At 39.5% G+C, this 23059-nt stretch overlaps 1 protein-coding gene across 6 annotated transcripts in view; it reads right to left on the reverse strand.

Moving 5' to 3' along the window:
- The window catches only part of CACNA2D3 (calcium voltage-gated channel auxiliary subunit alpha2delta 3), a 799126-nt gene that overhangs the window by 286841 nt on the left and 489226 nt on the right, over positions 1–23059 (reverse strand). For all 6 annotated transcript variants that reach the window (XR_003048003.1, XM_015593665.2, XM_025050813.1 and 3 more), the window contains one exon: positions 4336–4414. Coding sequence is in view for 5 of the 6 variants with exons in the window: in XM_015593665.2 (XP_015449151.1) it covers positions 4336–4414 (79 nt within the window). In the remaining variant the exon portion in view is untranslated. The remainder of the gene's footprint in view (positions 1–4335; positions 4415–23059) is intronic.

The following is a 23059-nucleotide window of genomic DNA, read 5'->3' on the forward strand; positions in this document are numbered from 1 at the left end:
AACAGAGCTTTGATGAGCATCAAAGAGAAAATACACAAAAGTATTGTGTACTCTACCTGACATTTAGTTTGTCATCCTTAGTTGCTGTAAACAACGATGGCACCATCTTCATCGTCATCACCATTATTACCCATTCTACTCAAATTCTCATGTTCTATAGAAGGTACATGAAGAATGTATACAACTTAAGTGTCCACCAATAGATGAATAGATAAAAACAGATAACACACACACAGTGGAGTATTATTCAGCTAAGATATAGAAGGAAATCCTGTCATTTTGACAACCTGGATGGACCTAAAGGGTATTATGCTAAGTGAAGACAGAAAAAGACTAATGCTGTATTATATTACTCACATGTGGAATCTAAAAAAGCCAAACTTGTAAAAATAGAGGGTGTAGTGGTGGATATCAAAGGCTGGGGGTTAGGGGAATTTGGAGATACTGGTCAAAGTCTACAAAAAAATTACACGAAGGTATCTGAATAACTGTCATTTTTGCCTTCTTCCACCTGTTCTAAAATATTAACAGTTTTAATTGCCACTTTCTTCCTTCACCATTCTGGCCTCATAAATTTTAATCTATTTTTTTTAGGGGACAAGACACTTAGAAAGGTAGAGTGAGGGTAAGAATTTTTTTAATGGAAAAAAAGCTGTGGGCCTGAACATCTGAGAAGGGTTCAGACCACTAGTTCTCTTTCAAATAAGGAGAGAATGATCATTAACCTATCAAAAAGGGACAAGCTGAGCAGCCAACCAAGAAAGACTCATGTGGCGTCTCCATTTGACCTAACGATGACTGATTGGTTGAGAACCCAAACATGGAGGCCCTTCTTTATTTGCACAGCTGGAAAACACTCCACTCACCATGATTTCTGAAAGAGAATCAGGCAGTGCTTATTTAAAATCTTGGCACACTGAACATTAGAGAAGGTCATCACAGCGTTATGGCATATCCGGGCTGGTCAGCCCCTCTTTTCACTTTTCCCAGTTCACTTATTTATCCAATAGTGTGAATGCAGAACTTTATATTCCACAAGCCATTTTACAGTGGCAATGATTGTTTTAATGTATTTAAAATGGTTTGCTGCTTTGCCTCATTAGGGCTGGTTCCCTCAAGATAGGACCTAGTTATGTATAAAATGAAACAAACCAATGAGCTCCAGGACTCTCAGGACTTTACTAGTAGATCAGAGCAGGCAGAGAACTTCTGCAAGGGGTATAAATGTCCCCAGACATCCATTTTGAGGGGACAGCATCTGAGGTCCACTGGCTGAGAACTGTCTCCATGGCTACCAGACTTCTAAGCAAAAAGCTCTGTACCTAAAGTGAGTTCTCGACCACTGATGGGGGAAGAGGTGTTTGCTGGCCCTGGCAACTCCTGCTCGTCCCCAGGGTCACTCTGGCCAGGCCTGGCCAATCAGCCAACAGGCTTCTCCTTAGGCTCCCCTGGGCAATCCTTGGATCTCTTCTGGCCCCTGAATGCTAATGCTTCATTTCACTGAAGAACTTGTCTGAGTCAGGACGAAAGTATGTAAAGGGTTGGGGGGTGTCACTTGAGATGAAAAATGTTATGCTGCCTCCATACTATAACAATCTGAGACTCTAAACAATGATTTAATTAATGACCATAGAAGAATACTTGTTCACTGATGTTACGTGGTCTAAAACCCCATAACTGACGCAACGTGAAGCCAATGTTTATATGGGCACAGATGACTGGAAACTAACATTTTGATGGCAACTGCCACTTTGAAGAATGGTAAACAATGACATTTTATTCTCATGGCTGTTCAGGAGGGATGCAGAGTGAGGATGGGGAAACTACTGAGAGGGGCTGGCTCTGGCAGGGAAAGAAATGACTGGATTTAGACAGGAAGAGAATCACTGTGGAATCCAACAGCCCGGCCAGCTAAGCAGCTACTATTACCTTCTTGGATTTTTCAAGTTGCTGTACTCAGAACTTTTAAATCTAAAGGGCTATATTCTATAGCCAGGTCCTGAAATACTCTGAATTACTAAACTATCTTCAAAAGGATGCTTCATAGAGTCTTATAAACAATGACTAAAATGAAATTATGGTGTAATATTAGTTGATCAAGACAAGACTTCAATTTGAGTAATTTTCATCAGCTGGACACAGACAGTGGTAAAAACAACAACCCGTGACGAAATGCAAACTAGCTGATGGGAAGGGTTACAATCTGATGTGGCAAGAATAACAGCAACATTTTTTAAAAATGGAAAGGAACTCCTTTTTTAAGACCACAGAATAAAGAAAAAGAAAAAGAAAAAAAAAACAGGAAAAGTTTAGCTCACTCAACATTTTCAAATGTCAATGAAGTTCCAAAAATTATTTCAAGAGTGGCCCCTTTACCCAGAGGACATCTAGAATCCACTTAGCCTCCATCGCCTCCGTTCCTTCTATACGTCCCCCTGAAACGAAGCCAGATGCATTACTCTGAGACAGTCAGAATCACTGACACGCTTTAGTGAGGGGAGCCAGCCAATAAACTAGTTATACATAACTAGGTCCTATCCCTTTCTAATACTATGCCTTGCTCACAGTATGAGTTGTGTAGATAGAGGGGTTTGTACAGTGTAGGGCGGCCATTTCTGGATGTGCACATGCCATAGCAGAGAAGGTCTATTCACAGAGAAGAATGTCATGGAGTGTAGGAAAAAAAAAAAAAAAAAAACAATAAAGGAAAGAAAAACAAAAACACAGCTCCCTGGTCCCTCATGAGACTCAAGCTTTCCTTCTCAATCTGGATTCTGAGTCACTCCCCTCTCTCTTCAAAACATTCCTCTTTTTAATTTCAGGGAGCAACTTTGGTTGCTTGCAACTAAAATAACTTTGTCTTAAGTCACTAAAACTAGATCCGAGAACTCCAAGGCTTTTATTGATTCCTCTTTCCTCCACTAATGTGCAAACACTTTGACTTTTATAAAGAATGGCTTAGGAGACAATATAAAAACAGACCACTGAAATCCATCGATACCAATATATGAGCAACAGGACAGATCTTCCTTTATTATTTATAGTCAATTTACTCATTTTTCAAACATCAAACAATCACCCACTCCGAGTAAGGTAGGAGGCTGGGTTCTGTCAGTGCTCAAGAAGAAATCAGAGTCAAAGGCTGCCCTCACGGAGTGTGCAGCCTCAGAAGGAAGATAAGTCATGCCTACAGATCATTTAACATTAGGAAATAACGTGGGGCATTTATGCGCCAGGCACTGAGCTATCAGCTTTACTTGCAGAGCCTCATATCATGCTCACAATATCTGTATGGGTCAGGTATCATCATTTCTCCCGCTCTGTAGGTGACATAGCTCAGACCCAGATAAGTTTGGTAACTTGCACAGGTTGGTGGATGATAGGGGCTGGGTTAAGACTTAAGGCATCTGGACTTTACCACCTATTAGCCTCCTATGCTGGGCCTTCTTGGTTGTTGTAGAATGAGAAGACACTCTTCACAGACTGTGCCTTCCCCCAAAGCATCGCTTCTTACACACAATGGGGGATCATTAATCAATTAATACGTGAACAAGTACTGAGCTCTTGTCTGTACCAGCACTGACCTAGGTACCTAATATACATAATTTCATTAATCCTTATATTTAATAAGAATCAAAAGAAGAACTATTATCACCATTTCCATTTTTAAAATTAGAACATTGAGGCAGGTTAGAGTTGACTTAATTAGTTGTGTTGTGTTGGTTAAGTCACGCAATGGGAACATGTCAAATCGAAAATTTCAGTGGCTTAACACAAAGATTTATCGCACAAACTATATATCCATCATGGGCTGGCAGATGGCAAGAGACACTATGATCTGTTCCGTGTGGTAACTCGGGGAACCACGCTGATGAAGGTTTCTCTATTTCATGACTATTCTATCATGTAGCTTCAGAGTCCACAAGAGCAGAAGAAGAGTATGGACACCACCACATCACCTCTTAATTCCTTTGACCCATAAATGACAGAGGTTGCTTTTCTTTACAAGCTATTGGGCAGAACCAGTGTTGAGACCTCGCTTGGGAATGGTAAGCGACACATGGATATTTGGTGCACAGTAAATTCTTCCAATGTCACTCGGCTACTAAGCAGTAGAGTAGAGAGGCTAAACGACTCCACTTGACTATGTCCTAAAAATTTATAAATATATTTTGGAAGAATCTGTTACAAGTCTATCAATAATCATTTAGAAACACCTAGACCTTATTATAGAATTCAACAGCCTTCTAGAATTCTCTATTTTCTCATGACTATCTCAACTTCTGCACATCCAAGGATAAGTTATTCAGAACCAAGCACATCAGAGGGACCTACCTTTGTTGGCACAGGCCATCCACTTGAGATTGTCTGCAAAAGCCGCCTCCCGGCCAATGAGGTATGTGAAGATGCGAACCTGAGAGGAAGATAAACACACGGATCAGCAATATTCTCTTTCCACTGTACTGCACAGACCACATGCACGGTTCAAACACATGTGGTTTACCTCTTTAATGCTTCATGCTTCCCATCTGTAGGAACATATTTAAAACATTGGAAGTACAGTCATCTAGAAATATATTCAGAACTGGAGCCTTTGATCTTTCAAACCATATGGCCCTGGTGGTGGTTGTTTTTTGGTGTGGAACTTGCGACAGAGGAGACTAACTTGAAAAGGGAGACTGGCAGCATCACGGGCCTGGGTTTGTTGCACACATATGGACAAAGATCATCCAGGTCTGGACCAAATCCACAACCATTCTCCTTATCCACACAGGAAATGCAGAATGTGCTCTTCTTGGGAAGAAAAACACCACTGAAAGACCCTCAACATTTCCCTCAACATTGAGGACAGACTGCAGACACTCTCTTGCCATCTGTGGTGTCTGGCGTGATTTTAGGAGGTCAAGAGGCACAGCCTGTAGCCAGGAGACCACTGAAGACTTTCTTAAGCCTTCCTAAGTTTTTGACTCCTGAAGAGCAGAGAATGTACATAAAACCCTGGCTCTCTTATTTTCTATTGATTTCTCAACTATCTCTCATGAGGCCAGAGTATTTTGTTTATTTTTTATTAAAGTATAATTGACATACAATATATTAGTTTCAAGTATACGACATAGTGATTTGACATTTATATGCTTTATGATGTGATCACCACAGTAAGTCCAGAAACTGTCCATCACTGTAGAGTTACTATGATATTATTTTCTCTATGCTATACATTACATCCCCATGACTTTTTTTTTCTCTGGAGGTTTGTACCTCTTGTTCCCTTTCATCCACCCTCTTTCCTCCCCTCCAGAAACCATCAGTTTGTTGTCTGTACCTATGAATCTGTTTCTGCTTGTTTTGTTTGTTTTGCTTTTTAAATTCTACATGTAGGAAAATCATACAGTATTTGGAGAGAATGTGGAGAAAAGGGAACCTTTGTGCACTGTTGGTGGGATTGTAAATTGGTGCAGACACTATGGAAAACAATATGGAGTTCCTCAAAAAACTAAAAACACAACTATCATACAATCTAGAAATTCCACTTCTGGGTATCTATTTGAAGAAAACAAAAATGCTAATTCAAAAAGATATATGCACTCAAATGCTCATTGCAGCCTAATTTACAATAGCCAAGATATGGAAGCAACCTTGGTACGCGTCAATAGATGAATGGACAAAGATGTGGTATACACACACACACACACACACACACACACACACAATGGAATATTAGCCATAAAAAAGAATAAGATCTTGCCATGTGCAACAACATAGATGAACCTAGAGGGTATTATGCTGATTGAAATAGTCAGACATAATTCTTGAAATAGACCATAATCTACCTGCCAAAGTAGTACTTGAAGGTTAGATAGAAGAAAGATAAGGAATTAAACAGGTTAACCCTTTCACTCAAATTTATAGTGGTTTGTGGGTCAACACTACACAGATCAAATAAAACTCTTATGGCTGGCCAAGTACAGTCCGTTGGCCACTTCTCTGAGACTGAGTTAATGAAGACATGGTAGTAGATGAACAATGCTTGCAATGCAGCACCAAAGGCTTTACTAGCTGATGGCTCCTTAGCTCATCCAGACTGGGTCCAGCACCCCTACTGTTCCTTCAGACTCTTTATTATGATTGTGTTAACTAGTATCTTATGTGGTTACATCTGTAAAGTTGATCTCCACTGGATTATCCACTTGGCAAGGAAAAAGAAGGGATATGTCCCTTTCTTCTGGCTATGACTCAGTGGAACACAGTCCTTGGAACATTACAACTCAATACATAAATGGATAAAAATACATAAGTGCTCATAGTTGACTGTAAAAATGAAGATTTTGTTTTAATTACGAATATCTTCTTGTCTGGGAATTATAACTTGAAGACTAGTTTTTAGGTGATGGTTTATTTCCAACTAAAGAGAAGTTTAAGTACACATTGTCATATAGCCTTAGTCTGTCCTCATTTGTGTTCAGTAAGGCAGCCATTTCAGCCATCATAGCTCCTGCAAGGGGGCTTCCTGAGTGGAAGAGCAGACAGAGAAGCCTCTCTTCATCCCTCTAGCTCTTTTCTACATTATTCTCACTGGACTCACATTGGAAAGAAGGATTTTTTTTTTAATTGGGAGATTCTGGCTTCTCTTGGGGGTGAGGAGGGAAGATTCAGCCTTGTATAGACAAAGGTGATTACCGCTGATCCCCCTACACAGAGATATCCCCCCTTTACTTTTCCTGTCTGGCCACTGTTGGCATTTGGTTGATGATGTCTGATTTAGGGAGAAACTGAGACCCAGTTAAGTGAAGTGATTTGATTAATTTCAAGGCCTTATCTAATCAGAGTGGTTTTCTAAGACCTCATGGTAACACTGGAATCTCCTATTAATTACCCGGAGATGCTGGTTCTGTCAACACAGAAAACTTCCACCAGCTCCAAGGCCCAGAGCCAACACCCATAAGAGCCAGGACTAGAATCCTGCCTATTGAGACCAGACCCATGCTTTTTTCATAACACTTTGCCTTTCATTTAAAATCTAAGCTATTTAAAGAGAAAACACTAGACAGATAAAAAACTTGCATTCCCCTGGTTCTTAACCAAGTAGAAAGCATAATGAATAGCTTTTAGGAGAAATGAAGCTACAAGACTATCTTTGTAGGCAAAGAGGAAAACATCCGACACAAAGCAACCTATTTATTTTTGAGTACAGGTACCTGGGTGCACCAAACCTCCAATGCCGTCCAGATGAAGAACCTCAGGATACACTGAACTCTCTCTGAGGCATAGGTAAAACTCCAGAACGATGCTGTGAGTCATTGGAAAAGTTCTATAATTCCTGATTTTAAAAGATGGCAACCCATTTGGAAAACCAGTAGGATTGTGCCAAAATTCAGACCAGACACGATTGCTCAAGAATAACTGTGCTAAGAATAATTACAATAACGAAAACCAGCACTACACCCCCCATACACACACCACCACCACTGCCCCTACTGTCACCACCACTGTGGCTTCTACAGCCAGCATCACCACCTGGGTCAGGTAGATGCTAGAGGATTTGTAGCATTATACCTGTTTTGGTGGTTGGTATTTATCTTATTGATTATGAAAGAAAATCAGAATCATGTTTAATATTTCCATTTACGTGTATCCTTGGCTTCCAGTGGACCGGCTCCTTATCTGAGTAGAAACAGAGTGGAAATGACTTGTTGCATCTCTGCCTATAAAGTAAACATAATCAAATGATACTAGATTCATGCCCCGGATTTCTCACAATAATGTCTTTCAACTGGCAACAAAAAGAAAAGAGGTTTTATGCCAAAATAAATATTTTAGAGAGCAACTTCACAATATCCATAGCATTTTATAATTGTGATTTTTTTCAGAACCAGTGATTCTACATTTAGGCATTTATCTTATAGCCAGGATAACAAATAAAATACCTAGGGGGGCAAACTGTAACAAAGATGAAAGGAAGTGGTAGAGTATGGAGAACTGTAAAGCTCATGTCTTCTTAAATTCCTGTCATTCAGTTTTACACATTTTGCAAATACAAAAATCATAAAAGTACAAGGATGTTCACATTATTTGTAATGGACCAAAAACTGTTAAATCCTAAGTGTCTCTTGAGAGATGATTGGCTAAAAACCTTATAGTACATTCATGCAGTGGAATACCATGCAGCTATGTACTCATGGAGAAAAAGGCAGCCATTATAAATCGGTAAGGTGAAAAAAGCAGGTCATACAGTATTGTTTAGCATAGAATGCTATTTTTTTTTGCAAAAGGGACTTATACTTTTTACTTCAGAAATTTCAATTTCATTTTGAATGTTTTTACAAATGAACGAGTATTGCTTTAATATTCAAAGATCACTTTGAAACAAAAAGAAAGTAATGGCCCTGCTACTTCCTGAACCATTCTGTTAAGGATATAAGCAAAATAAATGTAGCAGTGGAAATCAGACACAGAAGAGATGACATGTGGAAATTAAGTCCTGGCCTTACATCTTCCAGGGTGGGCTGATTTACTCCACCATTCAATTAACCGAGTGCAAAACATCTACGAAGAACATAGTCAAATCGCTCATTTCCGTTGCTAACAGATCCTGTAACCTAATGGATTTTATTTCCAATGGTTGGAGACTTCTTCCCTAAGAAGTGCCATCAAACAAACTTTTCCAAGTCTGCCTTGAGCCCAACTGCTTTTCTGATGTGGCAAAGCGCCTTAGCAGAGGCAGAGCGGGGGTGGTCCTGAAAGCCAGGTGCACACCACTGATGATCATAGCGAGTCATAGCACAGTTCAGATCCAGGCAATCATCAGGACACACCAACTCTCCAGAAAGCCAGGCCTTTGTGCTCATCATCTGCAGGCAGGATGGCACCACTTTCATTAGTGCAGCACAAAGGCAGGGTGGAAAAAAGTCTGCATAAACCTTTTAGTTCATTTTGACCTCCTACTTAAGTTTGGATGGTCTTTAAGTGTTCTACAAACCCAATTAAGCTTAATAAAACGTTAAGATGTGGACATTTTGAAGTTCAAAGTCACTTAATTTAATCTACTTAGTATACAATTTCCCAAATGAAATAAACAAAAAACTCAATGCAGTTTTCCTCTCCCCAAAAAACAGATTTATGCTTTTTACTCATATAGATGTAATTCTCACCAAAAACTTAGAGGGGCATCATTCCTCTCGACCTTTGGTAAATGTAGGTAGTTTGAGTTTGCAAAGATAATGAATCAAATTCTCTCCTTTCCATTAAAATAGGAGAAGCGAAGGAGCTACCAGTAGAGCTATAATGGGACAACTGCACAGCCAGGAAATAGGCTGCTGCAGCTTACACGTGTCCCTACAGTAATGAATGGGAGATCACCAATGCCCATGCTTTTGACATAGTCCAAGAGTAGCTGTTCACCATCCATCTGTTACAAGTAACTTCTGAGCACTTACTGTGTGCCAGGGACCTTTCTTGGTGTTGGAGATATGATGAATAAACAAAGCAAACTCTCTGTCCTCAGGAAGTTTACATTTTCATGAGTGTGAAACATGATAAATGTCAAATTCATATATGTTTAATTAATTGTCGATTTAATGCTTATGAAGAAAAAAAAAACAGGGTAAGGCAATAGAGAGTAATGGGGGTTGCCGTTTTAGAAAGGAAGGAAGAGAAGGCCTCCTTGGTAAGATGATATTTGAGCAGGGATCTGAACAAAATGGGGATGGTGGAGGGGAGCAAGACATATGGCTTTTGGGGACGACTGTTCCAGGTAAAAGGAACAGAAGGTATAAAGTCCTTGAAATAGGGATGCTTAAGGGATATTGAAGAGACCAGTGGGGATGGAATGGAGTCAGCTAGGAGAGGTTGTAGGGGACGAGCTTAGACAACAGGTGCCAAGTTATGTGAGTCCTTGTGGGTCACCGTTAGAGAGTGTTTTTTTTGTTTTTGTTTTTTTCCAGTGAGAACAAAAGCCATGGGAGTACTCAGTGGGAGCCTGACATGAGCTACATATAATATTGTAAAAGGTCATTCTGTCTGCAGTGTAGAGAATTGGCCATGGGCTGTCGTGCTCAACCAGGCTGCCTATTTGATTTTCCTGTGATGATCTTATAATTCTGAATGCTCAGGTTCCATTCAAGAACAATTAAGTCAGAACATCTGGAGCCAGGGCCCGACTTTTAATAGCCTTATGGAGGTTGCAAAGTGAGGTCAAGTATGAGAACACAGCCACAGGGAGATAAGAATAGAAACAGATACTAAGTAAGAGGCAACTGAAGCATTTTAGGTGAGAAACACAGTGGCTCTGGCCAGGGTGGTGAGAGTTGTCAGACTTCACTGGGCATCAGAATTACTAGGAGCTTTGAACTGCACATTAAAGGTAGAGTCCCTAGCACCTACACTCCAGAGATTCAGGTTAAGAAGGCCCAGGGATCTAGATTTTTTTAAAAGCACCCATGGTGGGTCTAAATCAACACTGCCAACACTTAAAAAACAAATACCTCCAAGAAGATGAGGCCTGAGCAAAGGAAATCGGGACTGTGAAATAAATCACTGAAGCTATTTCCAATAAAGGTGATTCTATTTATTGCTAAAGACTGAGGCTGAACTTCAAAGAGTTTACAATTCGCTAGATGGTTAAAAACAAAAAGAGAGGAAATGGAAATGGATCATTTAAAAATGACATTTTTAAAGAAGCTCATGTCCATCCAACAAGGCAAGAACATCAGACATCAACCAGACAAGGCAAGCAGATCAGTCAGCTGCACTTTCCTCTTTCCCCAGCAAAGGACAGATCTATACCTGAACGTCTATAGCTGCTGAGCTGGTGTTCACCCAAAACATTGCTCCTTGAAATTACAACAACCCCACTCTTGCTCCCAGACACAGAGAAAAGGGCTGGGAACTGGGCACTGAGAAGCCTCTGAATACACAGTCTGCTTTTATAGAAATATAAGGTAATCTTTTATTTTAAAATAACATTTAACTATAAATTTCTACCTTTAAAAACCTGCAGTTTATATGGATTATAGATATAACTGAATGTGCTAAAAGAATCATCCAGTACCTATGGGTGCCCACAGCCATGGCTTGGTTCTAAACTTTAATTCAGATAAGTGGCAGCTTCTGCACGTAAGCATGTGAACTCACCTTCATGTCTTCTCACCTGCTAATGTCCCTTCAAACTCACTGCCTTCAACTCAATTATTTCCTAAAGTACCTCCAGGATTTCTCAAAAATGGTGCACTATTTCAGCTTTAGAAAGCGGTCTCCTGATATCTTTATGTTTTAAAGTCAATTTGATGTTACTCAATATATTCTTAATCTGTATCTTCACAAAAGATATTCCTAACCAACTTCTACTATTAATTGCTCATTTCTATGATTGCTGATGGAGAGGAGCATTTCTTAATGAAATCTTTAATCTCTAAGCAGAAGATGAGGATTGGAACTTTATTATTCACAAAAATCCTTCATAAATCACTGCCAATATGTGTCTTCATGAAAATGCTGCAAGAGAAGAGGTAGACTCAGGGAAGGTTGACACCAGTGGAAACAGTTATATTGAGTAGGCTGCTTTAATCTAAAAGTCATCATGCTCGTAATAAAAGAAGAAATGTCCTTATCCAGATAAGAGAGGCAAGGATGAGAGAGGCAAATAAGGTAACGCTGCCTTGAGCAGCGATAAAATAGGAAAAATTGAATTAAATTACAAAAGTAATAAAATTTCAACAAATGAATATCATAGATCATTATGAAAAATGAACTGTCATTTTGGGGATGCTCTAAGAGTCGGTTTAATCTCCTTCCTCTCAAGCACAGTCCCTGATACCTCATGTGCGATATTGAAAATATCCCAAATCAGAAAAAAAAAAAAAATCACCATTTGTAATCTTCTGGCCAGGGAGATAGAAGTCCAGTTTTATGGTCATGTATTTTGTCATAGTGAAGGAGACAGGTGTCTCTGGGTCCCTCAGAAACTGTGACCTGGGTTAGCATAGTGGAACAGAGATTTACCACATAATAGAGAAGTAAGAAGTTAAGCTGCAAGCATCCTCGGAGGTGGGTGATAAAATTCGTTCAGGGAGCAACCAGTATATTAACCATATCTTTTTATTTTCTGTATATTTGATGTTCTGATATCTGGAGCCTTGCTGCTCTGAAGAGATTGCCCCTCCCAGGGTTAGCTAATTCCTGGAGATTGTATACAACTTGCCTGCAAATGCACCTTTGATAAACAAACCATCCAATTCAGAGCTCAAGCCTCAGACCACCTTCTTTCATCAGGTGCTTACATCCTGGGCCATTTTCCACCTGCCCTAATCACCCAGGGCCAGGTACCAGACAATAAGGCCCAGCCCTCATACCCAGGGCCCACTGAAATTCCTCAACCCTAAACCTGTCTATACTACTGGCCTTTCTTCTCATGGAAACAATAAAGCCTTCAGCTCACAAACTCTGCCTCCCTCTCTCTGCCCACTCATCTTGCCTTGGTGTACCCAAGTGGCCCTACATGTCTCTTGCTTCTGAGGGGGCATGAGTATAATAAACTTCTTCCTTCCAGATGGTCACTTCCATGGCTGTGTGCCTTACCACGCCTGATTAAAACAAATCCTGGGTACCTCTAACACAGTGGGAAATCAGAGGACCCAGGTTCCACGTGGGTCCAACTTTACACTTACTGGCTTGGTGATCTGAGTAAGTTAGTTAAACATTCTGAGCTGTGCTTTCTACCTATATATTGTGGATCATCTACCCACCCCACTCACTATGATTAACAGCAAATGAGATAATGGATGAAAAGTGGTCAGAAGCTATGAATTCTAGTAAGTTAGGGTTGCATTCCACTTGTATTTCAGATAATTTTTTCCTCAGTAAAACTAAACAATGTGAGCTGAGGAAAGGCAAGTCTCCTTTCCATAGATACCCCCTCATGGTGCCCAGAGGTTTGGTTGAAGAGGAAATTGACTTTGTGGGTAAAAAAAAAGAACTTTTTTCCTAAGGGAGGGTTTGGACAAGTCATCACTGATATTTTTCATTACCAAGGATAATGGGATTGACAGTTCCCAACATAATTGGCGTAACACTAGAGATGTAACAATGATCACTTCTATTAACCTTTGGATAATCATAAGATCCACTGAGAATTTGGTAAGGGTTATAGACTTTCTCCAAACTAGAAAATGCCCAAGCCTGTATGTATATTTGCAATTTCATACAAGATCCATGAGGTCTGGGGCATTTTTCCACAAAAGCCCAAACCTGGATTCTCCAGGAACCTCTAGATCTCAGGTTAAGAACCTCTGTCTTATATTCTTCTTGTATTCTGCACTACAAATTCTTTGTAAACAAATTGTGCTCTTTGGACAATCAAGATGGGCTCTCATCTGAAGTGCTTGCCAAATGGGGAGAGAAGTTCACAAGTCCATTTGCATGCCCATTCTCCAATGATATGCATACCAGGTATCAGTATCCATGATCAGATCCAGAAAAGTCACATCAGGAATGAGTCCTCAACATAAAGGAACAAGGTAGAGACATCAGGACCCCCGAGACAAAATAGGCATCGCTGTGATTCTTATGATACACATCACATCATGAAACCTTAGAATGACCACATTTAAAGGAGCAGGGACAGAATGGACAGACAAGACCCCTATTTCATTCATTTTTGAATTGACAGACTCCAGCACAATGCTTGGTATAGAGCCAGTACTCAAAACACTGTTGGCAACACCATAAAAATCCCCTCTGCTGATACTAGAGCTCTTGAGATAATCTCATCTCCAGGCTTCAGGCTGCTGGCTACTGCATGACCTATAGATTTGTATGGCCAGAAAGCCCTTCCCTGCATCCTTTGCCCTCTTGGACCTGAAGAGATCAAGTGGTGACAGTTGCTTGTTCACAGGGATGCCTCTTCTTCTAAGAAGATTTACACATTCAACACCATGAACAAAAAGATAAACTCATATATGTATAGCTATTAAGGTAAGCATAACAGATCAGAAAATCTTATGTAAAAGAAAAATTGTTCCACAAATTGGGATGGTGATAGATAATGCTCATGAAACACCATGAGACCATGTCATTCCCTAATTTGAACCTCCAATGCCTTCTCATTGCATTTGAGGTATATTTCAAACTCCTAATCACAGCAAAGATGCCCTAGAAGATCTGGAAACATGGCAAACTCCTTTTGGCTTTAGGATCTTCGTGTCCACCTTTGCCACTTCCTGGAATGTTCCTCGCTTCCCACTTTGCATGGCTAACTCCCTGTCACCCTAATTATCCTTCTTCACATCACCTCATTTGTCTCCTTCATGATACTCAGTACCTTTTTCAGTTATCTTAATGATTTGTTTGTTTACTTGAATTATGTCCATTTCTCTCTCCAAACAAAAATGTAGATGTTGTGAAGGCAGTACGAGGCAACTGTGCCCACTTGGTGCCTGGCATGTAGTAGGTTCTTTATAAATATCAGTTTCTCACCTTCTCTGCATTCCTTTTCACAAATTTTAGAAGTCAAGAGAAGTCAACATAGAACACACTTGAATTTACCAGAATGAAAGTTCTTTCCTTCATCACCCTCTCCATTTTAAATACGTTCTTATATTTTTAGATGGATATGCCATCAATCAGCTGAAGTTTTATTTTTCCTGTGCTCAGTTCCCTTGATTTCTTTTTACACTAAGCTCAGTGATAAAATAGGAAGAAATGGAGGGGTGAAAAGCTCTAATCTTTGTTATTATAGTCTCGGTTCGGGGGCCAGAAAATGGTGTCTTATTTCAGGACCTCCACAGGTGAATGATCAGTTTTATAATGTGTTTTTTTTTTTTCTACCCCTGATTCTAGATAGAAGCCATGCAAAGATTGAAGCCAACTGTATTTTAAATAATGACCTGCTTCAGGGATTACCTAGTAGGAGAAAGACTACATCTTAAAATAATGATGTGACACTTGCCCTTCTAAGCAACTTTCAGTGGAAGTCTCTCCTTTTCCCTTATGCTTTGTGACAGTTTGGACAGATGGCATCGTTTCATGGAACACACAGACGACTGGGTAGACAGGTTAGCAGAAGGCAGTGAATACAAGACAGAGCTGAGAATCAGACACACCTAGTTTTAGAATCTGGATCTTCCCCAATGCCCTGAGAGGCTTTGGGTGAGTTACCTGACCTTTCTAAATCTCATTCCTTACTTGTGAGGTATAGCAATTAATATAATAGTACTTACATGGCAGGCTGCTGTTAAATGGAATAAATAAAGAAAACTGGTAGGGGTTATGGTGATGGTGGTGGGGATTCATACTGCAAAAAAGTATGTGAGGGGTTCTCATTCTAAGAGAACACCTCCAATGGTGCTCTTGCCCAGATTCTAAAGAGAAAATGTATGGGAAAAGGCCCAAGGATGTGAAGCTTGAAAACATGACTTGGCTTGCCTTTCTCCAGACTTTAGGGAAAATTTCCTTTTTCCTTAATGTTCCCTCCACCCCGAGTTTGTCTCTCTTAGCCTCTCTCCACTATTGGACTGGTGAGACCCCAAGGGTACAGATCAGGGTACAGAACCAAGACCCACTTGGTCTTCAGCACAAATGTGGTCCTTGTGTATTCTCACTGGGATTTGAGGCCAAAGCCCCGCAGTAAGAAACAGCATGCATTTGAGCACTCCCTCTACCCACTACCCTGCTGAATCAGCACAGTGGAAGGTTATAAATCAAGGATTTGGGATTTTGGAATTCTGCCCAATTCATTCTCAAACATATTAAAATCAACAGATGTTGTGAATTCTAAACTAGCACAGTTACTTTCTCCCAAGGTTCTTGTCACTTCTATTTTTCCAACCAATCCTCCCTGTCACTAAGAATTAGTCTAAAATCGCAGTTTCCGCTGTCACCTCACCTACTGCCTTCTGGGGCTTACTGTCAGTAAGAAAGTCAAGGACTCATCAGACAACTGCAAGGATATTGTTGAGAAAAGTGTTCATTCCATTTACCTGTGATTCTCCAAGAGGCAGACAGGAAGGGACATGCTCTGGGGTGCAGGGAAGGGGCTTATATTTTGGAATCACCTGTAGGGTTTTGGCAATTTATAGATCGTCATTACCTAGACACCAACTTCTGCCCCCTACAGGGGTTCCAGTGTTCCCATGACCTAGAATTCCCACTATGAGAGTATGCCACCTGGATGAAGAGCACTATTTTGGCATAATGAGTAGTAGCCTCAGGATGCATGGGGCAGGAAAGGGAGTGAAAGCTCTGGAAGAATTTGGGGCACCATTATCTTAATTTTGAGGAATTCCAGGGAAAATTTTATGTCTTGTCTTTAATTAGTAAAAGTTTTCTCCTAAGCAATTGTTATATTTTAATCTTACAAACTGTGAATCTAACAGCTGCCCAAGGCTCCCTCAAGCAGAGGGTTCAAACATCTGAGATTAGGTGTTTTGGGCTCTACTTTTGTATCCCTGCCTTTGCTGTCCACTTTTCCTTCCTTCTGACCTCCAATCTGTGTTCCTTTTTCTGTTTTGTTTGCCATCCACTCATCTTCTCTCCATCAAGTATTAACTGGGTACTCATTAGATACTAAACCTCCTGCTCAACACTGGAGACACAGTGGGGAGGAAAAACCCATATGGTCTCTACCCTCATGGAATTTTGATAGGCATTAAATTAAATATGGAAATTGCTGTATTTGTTCATTTTAACAATATTAATTCATCCAGTTCATGAACACAAGATATCTTTCTATTTATTTGTGTCTCCTTCAGTTTCTTTCATCAATGTCTTATAGTTTTCGGTAAACAGATCTTTAACCTCTTGGTTAAGTTTTTTCCTAAGTATTTTATTGTTTTCATGCTGTTGTAAATGCAATGGTTTTCTTTATTTCTTTTTCACAGTTTGTTCTTAGTGTATAGAAATGCAACTGATTTCTGTATGTTGATTGTGTGTCCTGCATCTTAACAGAATTCATTTTATTAGTTCCAATAGTATTTTGGTGGAGTCTTTAGGGTTTTTCTTTATATAATATCACCTCATCTGAAAACAGATACAATTTTACTTCTTCCTTTCCTATTTGGATGCCTTTTATTTATTTTTCTATCTTAACTGTTCTAGCTCAGACTCCAGAACTATATGGAAGAGGAGTAGGCACCCATGTATCATTTCTGATTTTAGAAGAAGCGCTCTCAGCTTTTCACCATTGTGATGTTAGCTGTGAGTTTTCATATATGACCTTTAGTATGTTGGGATATGTTCCTTCTATATTCAATTTGTTGAGAGCTTTTACCAGGAAAGGGTGCTGGATTCTGTCAAATGTCTGTAATTGTAAAGTTGTCCTATTCCTTCTCAGCTTTGTGTACTGGTAAGAGGAACATTTGAGGCTAAAAAAAATCCTTCCTGATCCTTCTTCCTATTTATTGTTCTCGGAAATGAACCCTCATTCTTTTTTCTTTTTCTTCCTAGATCTTATATGTAAGAGAAAACAACTGAAAACTAAGTAGTATTGGTAGTGCAAATAGGTTGGTGAAAAAGGCATTTGACAGACAAGCACCGACAAAGGTGAGGTCATGCGGGAAAACAGTTTATTCCTTTTCCCAAGGAGCTTTCAGGCACTGAAATTACAAGCCCCCCATTCTTTGGCCTCTGCCCTGTTCCTCAGTCTCACCTCAGGTTGACTCCCGCACACCGTTGCCAAATTTCCACCCATCCACCCCCCTTCCTGAAGACTAGTCCTTTTCCAATTCCTTAAACACCTGTCACATGTCCTTTGCATAAGCTACTCCCTATGCACTGAAACATATTAGCATGGCTATCTCCTTCACATCCTTAAAGTCTCATCACAAAACTTTCTACCTCCCAAAGTCCTTCCCTCCTCATTTTATCTAAATTAAGTCTCCCTTTTATTCTCTGTCTCAGACTCTACTGATTTTCTATATAGCACTTGGTACAACTTACAGTTGTTTTATTTGCCCATCACCTGGCTATGTTCTGCTCCCTACACACACACATGCACGCACAAGAGTATAGATACAATATAAATTTTGTATTTATATTGGTTCATTGTAGTTTCCCTACTCCTAATCCAGCATCTGACCTATAGAAGCTGCCCTCAAATATTTGTCAGATAAATGAATTAACATGGACATCACTCATTCATGGGTCGCCAGGAGACAAATCCAACTCAATGGCATATGACACGGACGGTTATTGCAGGAAATTAAAAGGTAAACACACCCTAAGTGGGGATAATCCATCATCATATATAGAGTAGCTAAGAGAAATAGAGGGAGTAAATGAGTACTAAAGCATTAAAACTAAGGTGTTTGAGCACTGGTACCGCACATGGTAGGACTGCGCTGAAATGGGTACCATCATTATTCCCTATCTTTACTTAACAGATGAGCAAACTGAGGCTTAGAAAGGTAGGAACCTATCCCAGGTCACACAGCAGGTAAGTGGCAGCTACCAGACCTTTTTAAGTTAAGACACGTAGGACTCCAAAGATTATTTTCTTAATTGCAACATCATGACATGAGAACACAGTAGGTCACAGAAGAGGAACCAGCAGGTCACAGAAGAGGAAATACTCAGGGCAACAGAAACAAACGAACAGAAAATAAACAGATTAAAATGTTCTATCTTACTTTTAAGCACACACACTAACGTAGATTAAGACAAAAATAAGAGTTTGGGGATATTTTTGTTTTTTACTGTCAGATTGAAAATAACTGGTTGATGACAATGAAAGTACTAGGAAATAGCCTTTCTGCTGGTGGGAATTTAAATTGGCATAGGTTTTCTGAGAATAACTTGGCCATACTTTCAAATATTTAAAATGTGCATTAAGTTGTGCAATTCAACTTTTATGAAATCACTTCTAGGAATTATTTTTACCACCAAGTTGAATTTTTTTACTTTGCTGAAGTGTACACATAGAATGAATATAATAGTCTACATTCTATGGCTTTTACTACTTTATCCATTGATGATTTCCATTAGATGCTTTTGTCTTTCATAGTTCAGAAAAAGTTCAGATGACTAATATTCTGTAGAAGTTCAATTTGCCTTCCTTTCTAACTACCAAGTTAATCTGTCTTTTCGGAAGACTTGCCAGATGTTATTTTTGTTTGTTTGTTTGCCTCGCCACACTGCCCAATGAAACCATCATACAGTGAAACAAAGATGTAACATAAAGGATATATGTTGCAGTACTGTTCATATTAGAGAAAAACTTCAACTTAAATGTACCCACAAAAGAGAATTATAGTACATTCATTCAATGAAATTTCATGATGCCATTATAAATAATAGAAAAGTTGATCACTTAATGACTTGGAAAGATATCGGTAAACAAACAAAATAGGCTCCAAAATGCCATCCATGTACAGCCTTATCCAATCTAAAAAATTATATAAATACACATGCATAGAAAAATAATGGAAAGATATATGCAGAAAGGCTTCTAATGACATAATCTCTGGTGGATAACTGGCAATACTTATTTCCTGTTATCTGCTTGTTTACAAATTTTCTACAGCGAACGTGTAATACTTTTATTATAAAAACTTTTTCAAATAAAGAAAGTAAGAAATTTCCATTCAATTCCATTCAGCACATATTTACAGAGTATCTACTTTCTGTCAGGCTCTGTGTAAGGCACTAGAAGTACAATGTTGACCTAATGCCTAACTGCATGCAGATAACATTCAGGGAGGAAAATGCACACTTTAGAGCTTAAGTATTATAGAGATGATATGCTATTAAACAGGTCTCATAAGGATGTTCTACTGAAAATTAGAAGCAGTGCCATTTCAGAAATGGATGAGGCCAATAGCTTGAGGCCAACAGCTACAAAAAAGATCACCCAGAGCTGTTAAGAACAGGTAAGTCTTGATTCCATTCCATGCTCGTAGCTGAAAGCTTATTTCTATAGGTATTCAACCATCACTTCATTTTACCTTTCTCCTTTTTGGAAAATTTCTGACCTGAAAGATGTCTTCAGCCCAAGGTGACATGTCAATGCTAAGAGTGAATGTGAGTACCTGAGACACTGCAGCAGAGCCTCCCAGAGCCCAGGCCCTCTGAAGGCCCACCGTCCACATTTATGGTCTCATTTTTCTCCCAAGGGAACTAGAGAACATAATCTAGACTCCCAAAAAGTATTGGGAAGATCTAACAAATTTTATGACTACAGAACACTGCCCAAGAGGTATGTCTGCTGTTAAGAAATCAGAAAATGAATCAATCTGCTGTCAACGCAGCTTTGCAGCTAATGTGGTTAATACGGTACACTTTGATTTTCTTTAGAAATGGAAGAACAGAGAAGGAATGCTGGCATGCTACTTATCTGCCCCCATGCTGGGGCAGAGAAGGACTGGAGGTAGTGGCTTGATAGTTACAACTCCAGCCTTGCATTTCCAGGCCTGAGGCCAGCCTCCTGCCTCAGTGGATAATGAGTTTGGCAATCTCTGATCATCTTTCCTGAATGCTAATCCCCATCACAGAACTTCTATAATGCATGATATAATTTAATACACCTGGCAGACTTACCACCAGTTCATTCTTTTGTTATGTAATAGCCCACAGTGAAGTCGAGGGTGGTTAATGCTCTGACAACCAGCTATTATCCCCAATAACAGGTGATTTTCAAAGGATTATTGCCATCAGAAACCATTTTGTAATAACCAGCAAATGGAAGCTGGCGTAGCAAAGAAAGATGGTCTTTGGGAGTTGCCATTTATTTTGTACAGATCTGCAAAGATGCTTCAAGCATCTTCCAAATGAAACAACTGGAGTAGTGATAAGGTTTTATGGGCCAAGATACATCACTGCACTAGAAAACTTAGAGGGACAGATGTCTTAAAGTTACTCTTAGAAATCTTTCTATTTTTATAAGACTTTTCATCTTTTCCCCTCATCTTTGCCTTTTCATAATATTCTGAATTTCTAAAAGCCTGCTTCTCAGTAAGTTACAGAAATCTTGGGAGCTTTCCATGAACTAATTTTACTCTGAAGATGTTTTACCTTTGTGTCAGGCCACAGATGGAAGATCAGTCATGGCACTGATTCTGAGAACATTATTTCTGATAAGCACATCCTGACTTAACTGAATCTCACTTTGGGAAGATAACGTAGGTTGGGTTATGACAAGAGAAGAATGACCTATTGTCCTCAGTGTGCAGGAGTTTGGCTATCAGTCTATGGCAAAGCGAGGCTTTCTTTATTCACTACCATGATACCCCACAACCAAGTGAGTCCTGCTTCATGGGAGAAATTTCCTTTCAGGCAGTAGTTTTGTTAGACGTGAGTCCTCTCCTAAAAGAAAGGCCTATGAATGATATATCTCCTTAGGACAGTTCCCAAAATAGCACGCCTATCCTCCAAACTCAAAATCCAAATTCTGTAACATCAGGAAGGTGGTTTTTCATGTCACTGCTATGATAAAAATCATCGAGTTCTTTGTACTTTACGCAGATTGCATAAATCCCAGCTGTTTGAACTTGGGAAACATGTTCAGTGATGAAATTAAACCAACATCATCTTCCTTTATCTTGACAGTTTAGACAACTGGAGGCGATTGCTGCTCTGGCCATCAGGTTAGGTAGTCAGTACTAAAATTACTATACTGCCTAAAGTTTATCTTTGATTAAAAATTAAATTTAACTTTCTTTTATCATTTTCCATGCCCCAACAACATGCATGTGTTCTCCAAGTTAGATCAAGATGAACTAAATATTTAATAATCTGTCCTAATTAGCTACAACTGTTACCTGATTTCTCTCTGTAAATGAATGTGAAAGGGCCCGGTAGGCCTAACGTTAACCTTCATCCACTCTCGTTATAGGAGAGAAATTACAGGCTCTAATTAGATGCTTCGAACTGCAAAGAAATAGAATTTTCATAACCAGCTTATTAAAATCCTAGGGCCCCTATGGGGTAGGGCAAATTGCTTCTATTCTGATCTGCTTATCCTTGTACAACACTATACAGAAGACTCGTGTTGTCTGCCTTGCACAGCTCATATTTCTCCCAAATTAATGAGTACTCAAATTATTCCAGCTGCCCTCTTGGCACAAACAAAAATTGAAAATCTACGGCTGCCAAGTGACGTGGATAACTCAGCTGCTAAATAAAATATGCTTAAGGGGACACAGCTGCTGGGGTGCCTATTTACATTAAAATTACTAAATCCATGAACACAGAACAAATGTCCCAAGACAGCGAAACAGTGTTAAACACTTAGGTTAACCCTTTTATTAGTCCAGGGCCCTCAACGTGTAAGTGTCCCACGCAGTGGGGCAGAAACATGACATTTTTACCAAACACCTTTTTTTCCCATAAAACAGATCCCTAAGTATTATGGTTAGAGAACTAGTGGGGATGGTCCCTAGGGAGTCCCCACTCTTGGAAGTTCTTTACTTCCATTGACGGACTCTATGTCTGTTGATGTCTTTGTACAAAGCAATTAAAGCTTTCAACTAAAATTAAACGTAGATCTTAGGTTTGCTAGGTGTTGACATTTTATTAATCTTTAGAAGATTCTCTTCTGTGTTCTGATTCTCTTCATTGTTTACAGGGTCCAATAAAGCTCAGATGACCAAGAGGTGGAAGTCATAGAAAATGATATTCCGAAGGTCAATGAACGGTGTCTCAAATATAAGCGGCCAGCCATTTGGCAGGACTTAGTAAGGAGGCCCCTGAAGAACCAATTCAGACAGAGAAGGAGCCAGTATGGGAGAACAGTAAGGAACAAGAAAAAAGCATGGGGGAAAAGGTCCAAGTATTTATTGATTAATTCAGCACTCCTTAATATATAATTAATGCGCTTCCATTACCATCGCAAAATTCCAGACACTAAGGGGTTTTGCTCAAATGTCTCCAAAATCCCTAATCATTGATAATGTCAATGACCTAGCCCAGATAAAAATTCTTAACCCAGATTTCAAAGACTAAACCCCTGTCCAGATCCATGTCTCAACCATACACAAATATTCAAGCAACCAAATACCCCTCAAAGTTAGTCTTGGACCATCAAAGAATGTATTAGCAAGGTCTATCTTCTCGCTGAATTCGTAAATGTTTTTTT

The sequence above is a fragment of the Pteropus alecto genome, unplaced genomic scaffold, assembly GCF_000325575.1.
Source record: "Pteropus alecto unplaced genomic scaffold, ASM32557v1 scaffold75, whole genome shotgun sequence".
NCBI lineage: Eukaryota > Metazoa > Chordata > Mammalia > Chiroptera > Pteropodidae > Pteropus > Pteropus alecto.